General features: G+C 43.6%; 1 protein-coding gene across 1 annotated transcript in view; it reads left to right on the forward strand.

The window, feature by feature from the left end:
• Positions 1–587: 587 nt before the first annotated feature.
• The window catches only part of LOC121586236 (ras-interacting protein 1), a 19,502-nt gene continuing 987 nt past the window's right edge, over positions 588–19,102 (forward strand). The window contains exons 1-15 of the mRNA XM_041902778.2: positions 588–919; positions 1,990–2,120; positions 2,760–3,205; positions 5,215–5,475; positions 5,592–5,836; positions 5,952–6,125; positions 6,549–6,753; positions 7,134–7,432; positions 15,135–15,296; positions 15,637–15,677; positions 16,408–16,562; positions 16,891–17,003; positions 17,110–17,395; positions 17,807–17,970; positions 18,399–18,540. Of these exons, the coding sequence (XP_041758712.1) occupies positions 1,990–2,120; positions 2,760–3,205; positions 5,215–5,475; positions 5,592–5,836; positions 5,952–6,125; positions 6,549–6,753; positions 7,134–7,432; positions 15,135–15,296; positions 15,637–15,677; positions 16,408–16,562; positions 16,891–17,003; positions 17,110–17,395; positions 17,807–17,970; positions 18,399–18,540 (2,824 nt within the window). The 5' untranslated portion in view covers positions 588–919. The remainder of the gene's footprint in view (positions 920–1,989; positions 2,121–2,759; positions 3,206–5,214; positions 5,476–5,591; positions 5,837–5,951; positions 6,126–6,548; positions 6,754–7,133; positions 7,433–15,134; positions 15,297–15,636; positions 15,678–16,407; positions 16,563–16,890; positions 17,004–17,109; positions 17,396–17,806; positions 17,971–18,398; positions 18,541–19,102) is intronic.

The raw sequence follows: 19,102 nt of genomic DNA on the forward strand, positions 1-19,102 counted from the left end.
AAGGGTACACATTCTGACTGACTGCTATCATTGCGAAAAACATGAACCCCAAATCACACTTTCCTCTGTCACAGTTCTTAAGCTGGGAGCATAAACCTATTTTCTCTCAGTGGCTTTGTTAAAGTAATTAGCTGTCCAAATTAATCACAGATTCTCAATGACAACCCCCCCCACCCCATCTTCTCCGTTCCCAACCCCATCGCTCCAAAGCATCCTAATGCCAGAGGCAATGGTCCAACAGAATCAGACCAGTGTCCACGAGTGTGCATGTGTGTTTGGGGGAGACAGGGGAATGCTGGATTAACCCCTCCCCCCATTCTCTATTCCTAGTCTTATCTCTTTGTAGTGTGTATGTACAGTATATACAGTCTGTCCAGGGAGGGTACAAGGGGCCAGCAAGTGTGTGCATCACACTATAATCTCCCCATTTCCTCTCTCTCTCTCTCTCTCTCTCTCTCTCTCTCTCTCTCTCTCTCTCTCTCTCTCTCTCTCTCTCTCTCTCTCTCTCTCTCTCTCTCTCTCTCTCTCTCTCTCAGGATATAGGTGTTGTCCAGCGCGAAGGAAGGAAATTCTGTCACTTAGAACAATGGGCCTGTTTCTCTATCTATAGACCCAGAGAGGCAGAGAAAGAGAGAGAAGGAGCCCATACCACCATTACTTAGAAGACAGACAGAAAACAGAAAGAAAACAATAGAAAGTGGAGAAAAATATGTTCTGATTTAAAAAGAGAGAATATATTGATGAAGAGAACGTGTTCAAGAGAAAGAGAGAGACCTGTGGCACAGATAGACATTTTGAAAATGGAGTTTTTGTCTTGGGGAAAAAGGAAAATACTAAGTTGTTTTTAACAATTTTATTTTTCTCTGTTGAGAAGGACTAATAAAACACTTATACGAAGAGGGAACTGCAGTCGTTCTCGGTAAGTACTTTCAAATACGCTTTTATTGTAGAGGGCCTATGGTGTTGCATTGGTTCGTTACTTTTCCATTAGATTTTTTAACAGTTGAGCTGTCATCCATGATAAGATAAGGTCACAATATTGATCATTTTCCACTGTAAAATGTTGCTGATAAGTTCTTGCTGTTTCTTTTGTAACATTGCTTTATAGAAAATATTATCAAAATACCAACAATGAAAATAGATTTTTTGGGTGCAAATTTGAACCGTTCTACTTACCTGACTTTGCACTTTAATTTTTAATTTTGACACATATCATTTTAGAAGTAAGGGTAGTAGCTGCCCTTGAGCACAGATCTAGTATCAGTTTTCCCTCCCCAAATTCTCCATTCCACCATTACGAGGAAAAACTTCACTGACCTTAGGTCAGTGTCTAGGGGTAATTTAATTATACTCCTAGTTGTAGGCTGAGGGGCAGACATGTAGTGACCTTAAGAGTGGGGATTTCCCTTTCAACACGACAGCTGGATCTGAGGCCTGTACAACACACTTCCTGTTTGGACAAGGAGGAATGACACACATTCAATTTAGAGTACCTTTGTGACAAAGATGTCATTTACAGTGCTGTACCGTAAGAATTTGAGATGATTTGAGCCAAGTGTAGACCTATCTACCTTTTTTTTTTTTTGCCAATGGGGGGCAGCAATCACTTCCACAGCCAGATTCCTTTGGTGTGTAACAATGAACAATTCCACAAGGATCAGGAGGATCTCAAAGTATTCATGATGATGACCTTAAGCTATTTATGATGATGATATCATTATTTGACAAGTTTAGGATTACATACCCCCAGTTGGGTTGTTTGGAGGAAAAGGTCAGTCTTCCTCCCCCTGATGATTCAACCTTTGATTTGTGTCCAAATATATCAAGGGCCTGTTTCAGGCCCACATAAAACAGTATAGTCCACACACATCTTTATATCAGTGGCACACATTTTTTTTACTTAATTAACCCAATGATTATCAACATTTGATCTGTGTTCTTTGAGTTCTCACATTACACAATACCTTTCTCTCTCTCTCTGGATCTCAGATGGATCAGATGGAGGGGACTGACAGTCCTCGCTTCAGGAAGCTCCATTTCCCTGTGGGTCTGTGGATCAACTCTCCCAGGAAACACTTTGCCAAGCTGGGGGGCCGGTGGCCCAGTGCCGTCTCTGTCAAGTCAGTCTCTCTGCTACCTATGTATAGTACCTCAATGTCACTTAGTTCAATGTTGATTCTCAACTATTTTGTTCTAGTCCAGCACTAATACATCTGACTCAGCTAATCAATTTATCACACATCAATCCAGGTCTCTTAACTCGGTTGGTCTTTCGGTTTGTCTGTCTGTCTGTCTGTCTGCCGACTCGCTGTTTTTTCAGTTTGTTCTGTATTCAGTTTGTTTATCCCTCAGTCCTCCTCACTATATCTCCAGCCACAGTAAAGTTAAGTGTCTGACATGTTTTTGCATACAATAAATAAACCAAGACAACAGCTCGGTATGGACTGATTTGCAATGCCAGGGTTGTGGGTTCGATTCCCACAGGGGGTATGAAAAAATAAAAATAATGTATGCACTAACTGTAAGTCGCTCTGGATAAGAGCATCTGCTAAATTACTAAAATGTAAATGTAAATTTGATTGTATGGTCATGTTTCATATGTCATGCAGTGTTCCTTGAATCCTGTGACCCTTTTCTAGCAGTTATTATTGTCTATGTTCAACTCTGTCAGCTATAACTCACAGCTGACTTCCCCTACTGCCCCTCTCTCTTCCGCCTATCTCTCTTTCTTTCCCCCTCCTCTCCTTCTCTCTCCCTAGGTCCACCACCAGCTCTGACGCAGCATCCCTCCACGAGGCCCCCTCTGCCCCTTCCTCTTCTCTCTCCATCTCCACACCCTCCCTCGCTCCCCCATCCCCCACTCCATCTCCGGCCTTCCTCCGGCCCCGTCCCGCCGGACCCCAGTCCCGCACCAAGCGTCTTTCCCACCTCTTCCTGAGGGGGCGCTCAAACAGTGACCGGGACAAGGCCATAGGGGAGAAGGAGAGGGAGGTGTGGGCCCACTCTGCTGCCCCTTCCTCCCACCACTACCTGCCCCCTGCCTCCTCCACAGCCCCAGGCCTCATCAAGATCTATGGGGATGCTCTGTCTAGTGGGGCTAACTACCGCTCCCTGCTGGCCAACGCCCACTCTACAGCCAAACAGCTCATCGCCCAGGTCATCACCCGCTACACGGAGAGAGAGAGGGAGGAGACGGACGATGCCGGTAAGAGGCAGAAAGAGAGAGAGTACTGAGAGAGTACAGTACAGGGATTCATGTAAGAGAGGCGTGAAAGTACAGATAAACATGGGATTAGATTATTGTATGATTACCACACAATAACTAATACAGCCAAAAGCTTTGGGACGTTCAGTATGTAGCCTATGCCTGTGATGGCAGAAGGACAGGAAATTACGGTAACTATAGAGAAAGGGACAGAGGCTTACTGGTATTCATATTCCTTGTTGACACATACAGTGAGGAAAAAAGGTATTTGATCCCCTGCTGATTTTGTACGTTTTCCTACTGACAAAGAAATGATCAGTCTATAATTTGAATGGTAGGTTTATTTGAACGGAGAGACAGATTAACAACAACAAAATCCAGAAAAACGCATGTCAAAAATGTTATAAATTGATTTGCATTTTAATTAGGGAAATAAGTATTTGACCCCCTCTCAATCAGAAAGATTTCTGGCTCCCAGGTGTCTTTTATACAGGTAACGAGCTGAGATTAGGAGCACACTCTTAAAGGGAGTGCTCCTAATCTCAGTTTGTTACCTGTATAAAAGACACCTGTCCACAGAAGCAATCAATCAATCAGATTCCAAACTCTCCACCATGGCCAAGACCAAAGAGCTCTCCAAGGATGTCAGGGACAAGATTGTAGACCTACACAAGGCTGGAATGGGCTACAAGACCATCGCCAAGCAGCTTGGTGAGAAGGTGACAACAGTTGGTGCGATTATTCGCAAAGGGAAGAAACACAAAAGAACTGTCAATCTCCCTCGGCCTGGGACTCCATGCAAGATCTCACCTCGTGGAGTTGCAATGATCATGAGAACGGTGAGGAATCAGCCAAGAACTACAAGGGAGGATCTTGTCAATGATCTCAAGGCAGCTGGGACCATAGTCACCAAGAAAACAATTGGTAACACACTACGCCGTGAAGGACTGAAATCCTGCAGCGCCCGCAAAGTACCCCTGCTCAAGAAAGCACATATACATGCCCGTCTGAAGTTTGCCAATGAACATCTGAATGATTCAGAGGAGAATTGGGTGAAAGTGTTGTGGTCAGATGAGACCAAAATGGAGCTCTTTGGCATCAACTCAACTCGCCGTGTTTGGAGGAGGAGGAATGCTGCCTATGACCCCAAGAACACCATCCCCACTGTCAAACATGGAGGTGGAAACATTATGCTTTGGGGGTGTTTTTCTGCTAAGGGGACAGGACAACTTCACAGCATCAAAGGGACGATGGACGGGGCCATGTACCGTCAAATCTTGGGTGAGAACCTCCTTCCTTCAGCCAGGGCATTGAAAATGGGTCGTGGATGGGTATTCCAGCATGACAATGACCCAAAACACATGGCCAAGGCAACAAAGGAGTGGCTCAAGAAGAAGCACATTAAGGTCCTGGAGTGGCCTAGCCAGTCTCCAGACCTTAATCCCATAGAAAATCTGTGGAGGGAGCTGAAGGTTCAAGTTGCCAAACGTCACCCTCGAAACCTTAATGACTTGGAGAAGATCTGCAAAGAGGAGTGGGACAAAATCCCTCCTGAGATGTGTGCAAACCTGGTGGCCAACTACAAGAAACGTCTGACCTCTGTGATTGCCAACAAGGGTTTTGTCACCAAGTACTAAGTCATGTTTTGCAGAGGGGTCAAATACTTATTTCCCTCATTAAAATGCAAATCAATTTATAACATTTTTGACATGCGTTTTTCTGGATTTTGTTGTTGTTATTCTGTCTCTCATTGTTCAAATAAACCTATCATTAAAATTATAGACTGATCATTTCTTTGTCAATGGGCAAAACTTACAAAATCAGCAGGGGATCAAATACTTTTTTCCCTCACTGTATCACTGCACCATGAAGTCAGGCACTTAGCCAGAATTGTTCCAGTAAATACAACCACAGCTGTGAACACTTAAATTGAGCAATAATGTCCAGTTCATGCACATCATATTCACTGGGAAAATAATTAGCCTGGTCGCCCTACCTCCCTCTCCCAGCCATGCAGAAACACAGCCCGGAAGACTTCCTGTTGTGTGATGTCATTGGAAAGCCCATCCAGCAACCGGATGGAGCCGTCCAATGGGAGACAGAGTGTCGTAGGGGCGTGGCTGAATGGGAATGCCCGCTGCTATTGGTGGACATGTGGCGGCCCAAGGACGGGTTTGAACGCCGCTTCGAGATCCAGAGACGGGACGACTACGAAAGAGAGGAGAGGGAGAAAGAGAAGGAGCGAGAGAGGGAAGGAGAGAACCACACAGGTAAAAGGACAATATAGTGTCTCTTGATGACCAGCTCTTACATCTGGGGTTTCCTCCAGTCATCCGTTGAAAAGTGTAATTTCTTTGTTTTTAATGTCTGGTTGTCGTGGTAACAGGTGTACGTTGGAGGCGGAGCCGCATACAGTCGGGGGGCGGGGCTGAGGAGGGCGAGCGAGGTCATCGAGGTCGGAACTCAGAACTCAGGAGGAGCATCAGCGACATGAACCTCAGCCTGAGGCGTCGCCAAGGAAACCACGTCGGCAATGTCCCCCGTCGCTCCGGAAACCACCCTAACAACAGCGCAGGACTCCAGGACAGGAAGAACATTGTGAGCATGATAGCTCCATTGGAGCACGGAGAGGTGAGGATGAGTGGATGTGTTTCAACACATATTGCAACTTGATAGCAACAGGGCAACCCCACCTAATCTCAACAGTGCAGCAGTCTGACCACAAGGACTCCTCCCTCTGTCTTAGATGATGAGGTCAAAGGTCAGAGACGAGGTGGAGAGGAGGAACAAAGCAGACAAGGCCGTGGAGGAGGAGAAAGACTACTCAGCCTGCGACCTGGAAGTGATGTCACAAAGCCTGATCCTCCCGCCCACGGACCGACCCTACTTCCTGTTGCTGCAGGGCTACGACCAGAGCAAGGTTAGTCCTGCGCCTCCCAGATGATCACTAACACACACACACACACAAACCCTGAACATGACATCATACCTGCATTCCCCTAATCGCCACATACCATCACTGTTTCCATCCCTTCCCCAGCCTCTCCCATTCAACCCTGAGCACATAACAGGCTCACAGCAACACAATACCTTGGGAGACACACAAAACCCCACTGTGTACATCACTCCATCTCTCACAATGACCTCACACAGGTCTTCATTGTAGCAAACTGTGACACACTTCATACCTTATCTCCTGACCTCCGCACAACTTAAGATCTCCAAGATATCCTCTTATCATAACCATGGCCTTCAGATGATAACAGACTCCCTTCTCTCTCTCTTTCTTTCTTTCTTTCCTTTTTCCTTTCTCCTCTGTGTGTGTTTTCTGTGTTTTGTACAGGACTTTGTTTTGTACATCATGGCGGGGCACACACACGTGTTTGGGCGGAAGCCAACGATGAGGGAAAGAGAGAAGGACAGAGAAAGGGAGAGGAAGGGGAAGAGGCCTCTGAAGGTAGAAACGTTCCTCTCTGCTCCAGACATGCTGGCCAGGCACCTGTTGGTCAGAAGAGACTCAGCCGTACCTGACGCTCCCTCTGGACAAGGTAGGCCTGGTCCACAAACAACCCTAGTCTTAAATCCAGGCCCTACTCCTGTGATGTTTGCAGATCTGAACAAAAAAGAAAGGTGCCAGCAAAATAATGAGCCTTTTCCATATACGCTTACAAGTAACACTTCCTTACTACACGTTGACACCTGATTTTACAGTATTTCCCTGTCCACAATCAAGAAGTCGCTCTGGATAAGAGCGTCTGCTAAATGACTAAAATGTAAATGCAAATGTAAGAGATCCTATCGCTAAACACTTCTTGATACCCCCTTATTTATGGTTAGAAAACTGTCATACATGTTTATAAGCAGTTTATGAGCAGAACTTCAATTATAGTGTTACTAGTTAATCAACCTATTTTCTGTCTTCCCCCAGCTCTGGTGCGTCCCTTCAGAGGAGGAGCAGTCACACACAACGGAGAAGCTCTCTACCGGGAGGCGGTGCTTAAACCTGGGGACGTGATTGGCATAGGAGGTCACTTCCTCTTTCTGTATCGGGACCCCCGAGTGACCCCGTCCCCTCCGCTGGCATTGGCGCTGCCCTGGCAAGCCGATGTCCCCTCCACCTGCTGCCTCTCGGGATTGGTGGACAGACAGGAAGCGTTGAGGCAGTACCTGGGGTCCACTGAGGCTCTGCTGCGGTTCCAGCCCCGACACGCTGATGCTCTGCTACAGGTAAGAGAAGAAAGACCACTGTGTCTGTTAGTAACACCACTGTGTCCGTTAGTAACACCACTGTGTCTGTTAGTAACACCACTGTGTCTGTTAGTAACACCACTGTGTCTGTTAGTAATACCACTGTGTCTGTTAGTAACACCACTGTGTCTGTTAGTAACACCACTGTGTCTGTTAGTAACACCAATGTGTCTGTTAGTAACACCACTGTGTCTGTTAGTAATACCACTGTGTCTGTTAGTAACACTACTGTATCTGTTAGTAACACCACTGTGTCTGTTAGTAATACCACTGTGTCTGTTAGTAACACCACTGTGTCTGTTAGTAACACCACTGTGTCTGTTAGTAACACCACTGTGTCTGTTAGTAACACCAATGTGTCTGTTAGTAACACCACTGTGTCTGTTAGTAACACCACTGTGTCTGTTAGTTACACCACTGTGTCTGTTAGTAACACCACTGTGTCTGTTAGTAACACCACTGTGTCTGTTAGTAACACCACTGTGTCTGTTAGTAACACCACTGTGTCTGTTAGTTACACCACTTTGTCTGTTAGTAACACCACTGTGTCTGTTAGTTACACCACTGTGTCTGTTAGTAACACCACTGTGTCTGTTAGTAACATCACTGTGTCTGTTAGTAACACCACTGTGTCTGTTAGTAACACCACTGTGTATGTTAGTAATACCACTGTGTCTGTTAGTAACACAACTGTGTCTGTTAGTAACACCACTGTGTCTGTTAGTAACACCACTGTGTCTGTTAGTAACATGGTCTGATGGTGATGTGGATATACTCGGAATACATATCCCAAAGGAAATAAATGATCTCACTTCAATACATTTTAATAGAAAGTTAGCAAAAATAGATAAGATCTTACTACCATGGAAAGGAAAATACAGTGGGGCAAAAAAGTATTTAGTCAGCCACCAATTGTGCAAGTTCTCCCACTTAAAAAGATGAGAGAGGCCTGTAATTTTCATCATAGGTACACGTCAACTATGACAGACAAATTGAGAAAAAAAAATCCAGAAAATCACATTGTAGGATTTTTAATGAATTTATTTGCAAATTATGGTGGAAAATAAGTATTTGGTCACCGACAAACAAGCAAGATTTCTGGCTCTCACAGACCTGTAACTTCTTCTTTAAGAGGCTCCTCTGTCCTCCACTAATTACCTGTATTAATGGCACCTGTTTGAACTTGTTATCAGTATAAAAGACACCTGTCCACAACCTCAAACAGTCACACTCCAAACTCCACTATGGCCAAGACCAAAGAGCTGTCAAAGGACACCAGAAACAAAATTGTAGACCTGCACCAGGCTGGGAAGACTGAATCTGCAATAGGTAAGCAGCTTGGTTTGAATAAATCAACTGTGGGAGCAATTATTAGGAAATGGAAGACATACAAGACCACTGATAATCTCCCTCGATCTGGGGCTCCACGCAAGATCACACCCCGTGGGGTCAAAATGATCACAAGAACGGTGAGCAAAAATCCCAGAACCACACAGGGGGACCTAGTGAATGACCTGCAGAGAGCTGGGACCAAAGTAACAAAGCCTACCATCAGTAACACACTACGCCGCCAGGGACTCAAATCCTGCAGTGCCAGACGTGTCCCCCTGCTTAAGCCAGTACATGTCCAGGCCCGTCTGAAGTTTGCTAGAGTGCATTTGGATGATCCAGAAGAGGATTGGGAGAATGTCATATGGTCAGATGAAACCAAAATATAACTTTTTGGTAAAAACTCAACTTGTCGTGTTTGGAGGACAAAGAATGCTGAGTTGCATCCAAAGAACACCATACCTACTGTGAAGCATGGGGGTGGAAACATCATGCTTTGGGGCTGTTTTTCTGCAAAGGGACCAGGACGACTGATCCGTGTAAAGGAAAGAATGAATGGGGCCATGTATCGTAAGATTTTGAGTAAAAACCTCCTTCCATCAGCAAGGACATTGAAGATGAAACGTGGCTGGGTCTTTCAGCATGACAATGATCCCAAACACACCGCCCATGCAACGAAGGAGTGGCTTCGTAAGAAGCATTTCAAGGTCCTGGAGTGGCCTAGCCAGTCTCCAGATCTCAACCCCATAGAAAATCTTTGGAGGGAGTTGAAAGTCCGTGTTGCCCAGCGACAGCCCCAAAACATCACTGCTCTAGAGGAGATCTGCATGGAGGAATGGGCCAAAATACCAGCAACAGTGTGTGAAAACCTTGTGAAGACTTACAGAAAACGTTTGACCTGTGTCATTGCCAACAAAGGGTATATAACAAAGTATTGAGAAACTTTTGTTATTGACCAAATACTTATTTTCCACCATAATTTGCAAATAAATTCATTAAAAATCCTACAATGTGATTTTCTGGATGTTTTTTCCTCATTTTGTCTGTCATAGTTGACGTGTACCTATGATGAAAATTACAGGCCTCTCTCATCTTTTTAAGTTGGAGAACTTGCACAATTGGTGGCTGACTAAATACTTTTTTTCCCCACTGTACCTGTCAATTTGTGGAAAAATCACCCTGATTAACTCTTTAGTATTATCCCAGTTTACCTATTTGCTTATGGTCTTGCCTACGCCTAGCGTTTTTTAAATTATATGAGAAAATTTTTTTCAATTTTATTTGGAATGGCAAGCCAGACAAAATTAAAAGGGCATATTTATATAATTAATATGAATTCGGAGGACAGAAATTATTAAATATTAAAGCATTAGACCTATCACTAAAAGCTTCAGTCATACAAAAGTTATACTTAAATCCGAACTGGTTCTCAAACAAATTAGTAAGATTGTCTCACCCAATGTTCAAGAAAGGCCTTTTTCCCTTTATTCAGATTACAACCTCTCACTTTCAGTTATTTGAAAAGGAAATAATCTCCCAAATATCAATATTTCTAAAACAAGCCATAGAAAGTTGGTTGCAATTTCAATTTAATCCTCCAGAAACGACAGAACAAATAATGCAACAAATATTGTGGTTAAATTCAAATATACTAATTGACAAAAAACCTTTATTTTTTGACAGAATGTTTAAAAAAGGTATAATCTTCGTAAATGATATCATCGGTAGGACTGGTGGAGTTATGTCGCACATGCAGCTAACAAAAACATATGGAAATGTCTGCTCTACCCAAAATTACAACCAAATAATTGCAGCCTTACCGCAAAAGTGGAAGAGGAAAGTGGAAGGGGGAGAAAGTAAGGAACTTGTCTGTCGGCCTTGCATTAAAGAACATAATTGGTTAAGGAAAACTGTGATAAATAAAAAAGTATATCAGTTTCACTTAAGGACCAAAGGATTGACAGCCGTCCCATATAGATTGCAAAATAGTTGGGAAGAGATCTTTGACATACCGATCCCATGGCATAGGCAGATCCCATGGCAGAGGGTAGTGCGTACGGCCCAGTACATCACTGGGGCAAAGCTCCCTGCCATCCAGGACCTCTATACCAGGCGGTGTCAGAGGAAGGCCCTCAAAATTGTCAAAGACTCCAGCCACCCTAGTCATAGACTGTTCTCTCTGCTACCGCACGGCAAGTGGTACCGGAGTGCCAAGTCTAGGTCCAAAAGACTTCTCAACAGCTTTTACCCCCAAGCCATAAGACTCCTGAACAGCTAATCATGGCTACCCGGACTATTTGCACTGCCCCCCCACCCCATCCTTTTTACGCTGCTGCTACTCTGTTAAGTATTTATGCATAGTCACTTTAACTCTACACACATGTACATATTACCTCAACTACCTCAACTAGCCGGTGCCCCCGCACATTGACTCTGCAACGGTACCCCCCTGTATATATAGCCTCCCTACTGTCACTTTATTTTACTGTATATATAGCCTCCCTACTGTCACTTTATTTTACTTCTGCTCTTTTTTTCTCAACACTTTTTTGGTTGTTGTTTTATTCTTACTTTTTTTGTTTAAAATAAATGCACTGTTGGTTAAGGGCTGTAAGTAAGCATTTCACTGTAATGTCTGCACCTGTTGTATTCGGCGCATGTGACCAATAAAATTTGATTTGATTTGATTTGATTTGATAGTGTTTATGAACTGACACGCAAAATGACACCGGATTCAAAAATTAGAATCTTTCAATTTAAATTATTATATAAAATTCTTGCTACCAATAGAATGTTATTTATATGGGGGATACAATCTTCCCAGCTCTGCAGATTTTGCTGTGAAGAGACAGAATCATTAGATCATTTGTTTGGTTCTGTCCATTTGTAGCTTGTTTTTGGACACAGGTCCAGGAATGGCTAAAGGATTGCAATATTTACCTGGAGCTAACCTTGCAGATAGCATTACTGGGTGATCTGAAAAGTCATAGTCAATCAATCAATAATATAATAATACTTTTAGCAAAAAAAAAAAAAATTATTCACAATCTGTAGAAGCAATGAGAATAGAAAGGTTCAGAACTTTTGTAAAACATCACAGTACGGTTGAAATATATATGGCAAATAGAAATCCTATATGGATGGTGTTAAGAGATAGATGGGAGGTATTGAATAGAGTTGAAGGATGGGACTAATAACAAATAACAACAAATAATAACAAAGATAGCTAATAATGTAAGCATACTGTGTCCATAATAAGTATATAGGTTGTATGTTGGGAGCTTTTGGGAAAGAGCACAGTTAGAAAGATATGGCATATAGAAGCAAACCGGATGGACATCATGAAAATGATCGGAGAGGTTGAGAGTAGAAGTTCAGGAGCAATATATATATATATATATATATATATATATATATATATATATATATAATAGAATTATTGTAAAATCAACTCTGTCCATAAGGTGTAGATAGTAAGTATAGACCGGAAGTAGAGGCCTGGGCATTGTTGTTCACTAATTTACTCCAAGTAGGGAAAGGATGGCGGGGTTGAAAAGTAATAAAGGGGAGTATATACAGTGGGGGTAAAATGTATTTAGTCAGCCACCAATTGTGCAAGTTCTCCGACTTAAAAAGATGAGAGAGGCCTGTAATTTTCATCATAGGTACACGTCAACTATGACAGACAAAATGAGAAAAAAAAATCCAGAAAATCACATTGTAGGATTTTCAATGAATTTATTTGCAAATTATGGTGGAAAATAAGTATTTGGTCAATAACAAAAGTTTCTCAATACTTTGTTATATACCCTTTGTTGGCAATGACACAGGTCAAACGTTTTCTGTAAGTCTTCACAAGGTTTTCACACACTGTTGCTGGTATTTTGGCCCATTCCTCCATGCAGATCTCCTCTAGAGTAGTGATGTTTTGGAGCTGTCGCTGGGCAACACAGACTTTCAACTCCCTCCAAAGATTTTCTATGGGGTTGAGATCTGGAGACTGGCTAGGCCACTCCAGGACCTTGAAATGCTTCTTACGAAGCCACTCCTTCGTTGCCCGGGCGGTGTGTTTGGGATCATTGTCATGCTGAAAGACCCAGCCATGTTTCATCTTCAATGCCTTGCTGATGGAAGGAGGTTTTCACTCAAAATCTCACGATACATGGCCCCATTCATTCTTTCCTTTACACGGATCAGTTGTCCTGGTCCATTTGCAGAAAAACAGCCCCAAAGCATGATGTTTCCACCCCCATGCTTCACAGTAGGTATGGTGTTCTTTGGATGCAGCTCAGCATTCTTTGTCCTCCAAACACGACGAGTTGTGTTTTTACCAAAAAGTTATATTTTGGTTTCATCTGACCATATGACATTCTCCCAATCCTCTTCTGGATCATCCAAATGCACTCTAGCAAATTTCAGACGGGCCTGGACATGTACTGGCTTAAGCAGGGGGACACGTCTGGCACTGCAGGATTTGAGTCCCTGGCGGCGTAGTGTGTTACTGATGGTAGGCTTTGTTACTTTGGTCCCAGCTCTCTGCAGGTCATTCACTAGGTCCCCCCATGTGGTTCTGGGATTTTTGCTCACCGTTCTTGTGATCATTTTGATCCCACGGGGTGAGATCTTGCGTGGAGCCCCAGATCGAGGGAGATTATCAGTGGTCTTGTATGTCTTCCATTTCCCAATGCTTGCTCCCACAGTTGATTTCTTCAAACCAAGCTGCTTACCTATTGCAGATTCAGTCTTCCCAGCCTGGTGCAGGTCTACAATTTTGTTTCTGGTGTCCTTTGACAGCTCTTTGGTCTTGGCCATAGTGGAGTTTGGAGTGTGACTGTTTGAGGTTGTGGACAGGTGTCTTTAATACTGATAACAAGTTCAAACAGGTGCCATTAATACAGGTAACGAGTGGAGGACAGAGGAGCCTCTTAAAGAAGAAGTTACAGGTCTGTGAGAGCCAGAAATCTTGCTTGTTTGTAGGTGACCAAATACTTATTTTCCACCATAATTTGCAAATAAATTCATTAAAAATCCTACAATGTGATTTTCTGGATTTTTTTTTCTTAATTTGTCTGACATAGTTGACGTGTACCTATGATGAAAATTACAGGCCTCTCTCATCTTTTTAAGTGGGAGAACTTGCACAATTGGTGGCTGACTAAATACTTTTTTTCCCCCACTGTATATATTTTTTTAAACATGGGGGATTGGAAGTGATGCAGACAATTACATTAATAGAAGATACAATCTATCTGCAATATTAAGCTGATCCATTCCCCCACCCCCCCAAAAAAAAAAAAAAAAATATGTTTAAATGTTTAAAAACATCACTGTGTCAGTTAGAACACCACTGTGTATGTTAGTACCACCACTGTGTCTGTTAGTAACACCACTGTGTCTGTTAGTAACACCAATGTGTCTGTTAGTAACACCACTGTGTCTGTTAGTAACACCAATGTGTCTGTTAGTTACACCACTGTGTCTGTTAGTAACTCCACTGTGTCTGTTAGTAACACCACTGTGTCTGTTAGTTACACCACTTTGTCTGTTAGTACCACCACTGTGTCTGTTAGTAACACCACTGTGTCTGTTAGTAACACCAATGTGTCTGTTAGTAACACCACTGTGTCTGTTAGTACCACCACTGTGCCTGTTAGTTACACCACTGTGTCCATTAGTAACACCACTGTGTCTGTTAGTAACACCACTGTGTCTGTTAGTTACACCACTGTGTCTGTTAGTAACTCCACTCTGTCTGTTAGTAACACCACTGTGTCTGTTAGTTACACCACTTTGTCTGTTAGTACCACCACTGTGTCTGTTAGTAACACCACTGTGTATGTTAGTAACACCAATGTGTCTGTTAGTAACACCACTGTGTCTGTTAGTACCACCACTGTGCCTGTTAGTTACACCACTGTGTCCGTTAGTAACACCACTGTGTATGTTAGTTACACCACTGTGTCTGTTAGTAACACCACTGTGTCTGTTAGTAACACCACTGTGTCTGTTAGTAACACCACTGTGTATGTTAGTAACACCACTGTGTCTGTTAGTAACACCACTGTGTCTGTTAGTAACACCACCGTGTCTGTTAGTAACACCACTGTGTCTGTTAGTTACACCACTGTGTCTGTTAGTAACTCCACTGTGTCTGTTAGTAACACCACTGTGTCTGTTAGTTACACCACTTTGTCTGTTAATAACACCACTGTGTCTGTTAGTTACACCACTGTGTCTGCTACCTGTCTGCTACAGATTAGAGTAGAGAACTGTGTTCTACAGGTGGGTGGTACATACGAGCTGAAACAGGACTATAAATTAAAGCCACTGTTTCACACTCTTTCTCCATCAGGAGATCATCTCTAAAAACTCCTCTCCAGACTCAGAGGGCGGGCCTTTAGCACCAGCCTATCTCCTGTCAATCATGATTGACCATGCCTCCAAACACCTGGATCCTGCCCTCACGCCTCAGTTGCTGCTGAAAGCAGCCAATCAGATCAAAGGGATCGTTTGGGTGAGTTCATTTAGGATCATCTCAATGGTAATAACGCTAACTAGCCGTAGCTCAGTCAAGACTGACAGAGAAAGATACCCACCAGATAAAATGGAATTGTAAAGGGTTATAAACAGAAAGCCAGCCCTAGACAGACATGTCTTTCTCTACAACCCTGTAGGCTGTGAACAGGGATTCATTCAGACAGACAGACAGACAGACAGATGCCTGTCACTGAAGATGACCAGAACAGGGGATGAGCTGATGTCACTTCCCTCCATCTGGAAACTGTGTTGCAATTGCCCTGGAAACTGTGTCTCTCCTCTCATGTCCTCTCTTCCCTCTCCAACTCTTTTTACAGGATAACATTAAGGAATTTGGGGATAAGCATCCCACGCAAAAGTAAGATCATTTCTGTTCAACGTCATATTTCAGCTGTTTCCTGTGTTTGGAGCTTCCCTTGGGGCTTTATTCGGGTGAATCAAGAGCAGTGTTTGTCTAGCTTGTGTGTCTGTAAATTATGTGCCAAACATGCAGATACTATTTAGCATTATGCAAGGTTTCATGATTCAAATATGTGACTTTTATGCAAAGTATAAACTGTATTTGATACTGATAAACTGATACTGTACACACATATCTATTAATATTAATTTTCATTTAGCAGATGTTATCCCAAGTGAATAGCAGTTAACAGATGTAATCAGATGTAGTAGAACCCTCGGTCACACTTTATTTGGATAGTCTGGATTGTCCATCTGTAGATGCTCTACATTTGGTAATATTATCAACAAAGTATTTGTTGATAAGTAACTGCATGCTAAGGTTACGGTTAGGGTTAGGTTTAGAATAAGGGTTAGGGTAAGGGTTAAGGTTAGGTCTAGGGTAAGAGTTAAGTTTATGGTTAGGATAAGGGTTAAGGGTTAGGGTTAGTAGATAGTTAGTTGAAATGTTACTGGTAGTCTGTAGAGCATCTACAGATGGACTATCCAAAGAAAGTGTTACTGAACCCCATCATTACATGCTCAATAAAATAGATCAAGGACTTGCTGTAACTCCTTGAGTAGATCGATTAATAGATAGTGACAGCAACTTCTATAACGCTGTGTGTGTTCTGTTCTGGTCTGTCCAGTTCCACAGAGCAGGAGGTTGAACTGAGCGCGCCCAGTGCACAGAAGCTGTCCTCTGACCTTCGACCTCTGATGTTCTGGATGTCCAATGCCACAGAGCTCCTGAACTTCTTCCAGGTCAAAGTTGAGGCCATGGAGCGAGACTGGGAGTTTGAGGGTGAGACACCCGAGTCAAAATAGTCTGTTTCCTCTTGAGCAATGCAAATGACCATTGATCATCTGCCAAAAAAGCTTATTTCTACAATAAAAGCATTTTGTAACATTAGCCTCATCTCTCTGTTTGATGTCACAAGGCTGTTGTATCTTTGTGTCTCCCTGTCTTGCTCTTCCTGTGTGACATTCCTACTATCATAATTTAGCCCCACAGTAGTCAAAACAAGAGTTTGTTTAGTCATTGAGAAAGTTTAAGATATTTTGGATTGTTCTGCAATAACAGTAGTTATATGACTGTAGTTAGAAGTGAATGCATATATATTTACCTTCAGCTCCTGGTGACCCGGTGTTGTCAGCTGACCTGGACACCTGCTCCGAGGCCCTGGCGCAGCTTGATGATGTCATAATGCACACCTTCCAGCAGTGCGTGTACCACCTCACAAAGGTGAGGGAGGTTGAGTTACCTCACAATCAAGACACGATCAAGTTACCGTCCATAATTATATCCCGATCTATACATTAATTCATCTCTCTCTCTCTGTCTCTGTCAGACTCTGTACTCACTCCTCCCAGCTCTCCTGGACAACAACCCTTTCTCCAGCCTGGAGAAGGAGAAGGAGAGAGACGAGGCGGAGGGGGGTGAGGGTGGTGGAGGGGATGGAGATGGGGATGACGTGTCCTCCCTCCCCCCTACGGTGGCTGGGTTGGTGGAGGTGTACCGCTGCTCCCTGATGCTGTCCCGGGAGGCGTGCCTCTCCCCCCCACTCACCTCCCAAACCTTCGGCTACCTCTTCTTCTTCACCAACACCTCCCTGCTCAACACACTGCTGGAGAGAGGTGAGAGGGCAGGGGTCATACTGGGGTCCAAGGTCAGGGGTTGGTCTGAGGAAGCTGCAGTCATGAGCTAAGCGGGTTCCACATTACACATGCAGAAATTGCTTTACGCTACACAAGCCATTGTTTGTGCACGAACCATTTAGTGTAGAGGTCATGAGGAGGATGCGCGCTACTAAGCACAGCGAGACATAGACTCTGGATGCGGCTCTAAAATAAGTTGAACTTTCCAACCCTGGTTCAGATGTGCACTAACACACACACACACACACACACACACACACACACTAACACACACACACACTAACACACACACACACACTAACACACACACACTCCCTCTCTTTCTGTCTCTTCTTTCTCTTCTCTCTCTCTCTGTCTCCCTCCCCCTCTCTATCTCCCTCCCTCTCTCAGACGGTCTGTTCTCCTGGTCTAGAGCGGTCCAGATACGTACAAACCTGGACCTGGTTCTGGACTGGCTGCAGGGCGCGGGACTTGGAGATATCGCCTCTGAGTTCCTGAAGAAGCTATCCGTCACAGTCAATTTCCTGTGCATCCCTAAGACCCGCCTCATCCAGGTAAAACTAATGCTGGTTTAGCCAGTTAACAATCAGTCGATTTAGCAAGATAATGACCCAAATCAAAACATTCTGGATAAAGAATCATGTTTTGGTCTCGTTGTTTTTGTTGTTTGACTTATCACACATCCACCCCTAGCCCCTACCACTAGACACTTCCTGATGCCTTCTCCTAAAGCTGATTGGATCAGATAGGTATAAACTGTATGATAACCGCTCTAGGAAGCTAGATAGACACGTTTTTCCGTTAATTTGTTCACACCCATTTAGTTATTTTCAGATATGAGGGGTCATCTAGAGGTGTCAAGGGGCTGGTGGTAGATTTCAGATTTGGCATCCCATCTCAGTTGTAGACATTGCTGATATTGTCCACTTTTCCTCCTCTGATTTGTTGCTCATTGGTCGTTCTCTTGTCTCTCCCCCGCCAGTCATCCTGGGCCAGTCTACAGGAGGACCACGCCTTGCTAAGCCCCACCCAGCTGCACCACTTGCTGACCCATTACAAGCTGGGACCGGCCAGAGCCCCGCCGGACTCCTGGGCCCCTCCCCCTGGGACGGAGCTCAGTGGAGGTGAGACACGAGAGAGGAGGGGTTGGGTGTCCTGGAGCGTCATTATGTAGGAGCTAATGTTGCGTTCATAACCAAGTGGGAAGGTAGTATTTACCATATATGACTGGGAAAAATACACGTGAATGCCTCTCCAACTAGTAATTACTAGTGGGAAACTCATCTATCATCCCTGAGCTCCGACCTCCCACATGTTGACCTCTGACATCACCTTCCAAGGAAATTACCTCGATAACAGCATTTTCAGCAGTTAAATGCAACAACAGAACATAAATTATAAATATAACACTATAATCTGTTTACAAGCATGATAGCTGTACTTTTAGTTTATGGTTGGTGAAGCTTGTTGGCCATTAGCCAATCAGCGTTTCTCAATGAGTTTAAAGCATGTGAATGCATCCAACTGGTATTTACGACTTCACAACTTCCCACTTGGTTATGAACACAACATTAGATACAACTGCTAACTTGAGATAAGTAGAATGTTCACGTAAATTATGCATTTATGTAAATTAGAAAATGTTTGTGATCTCAAGTCAGGATTCAGCCCTTAGACATTCCGAAC

This window comes from Coregonus clupeaformis, unplaced genomic scaffold (assembly GCF_020615455.1).
Source record: "Coregonus clupeaformis isolate EN_2021a unplaced genomic scaffold, ASM2061545v1 scaf0148, whole genome shotgun sequence".
Taxonomy (NCBI): Eukaryota; Metazoa; Chordata; class Actinopteri; order Salmoniformes; family Salmonidae; genus Coregonus; species Coregonus clupeaformis.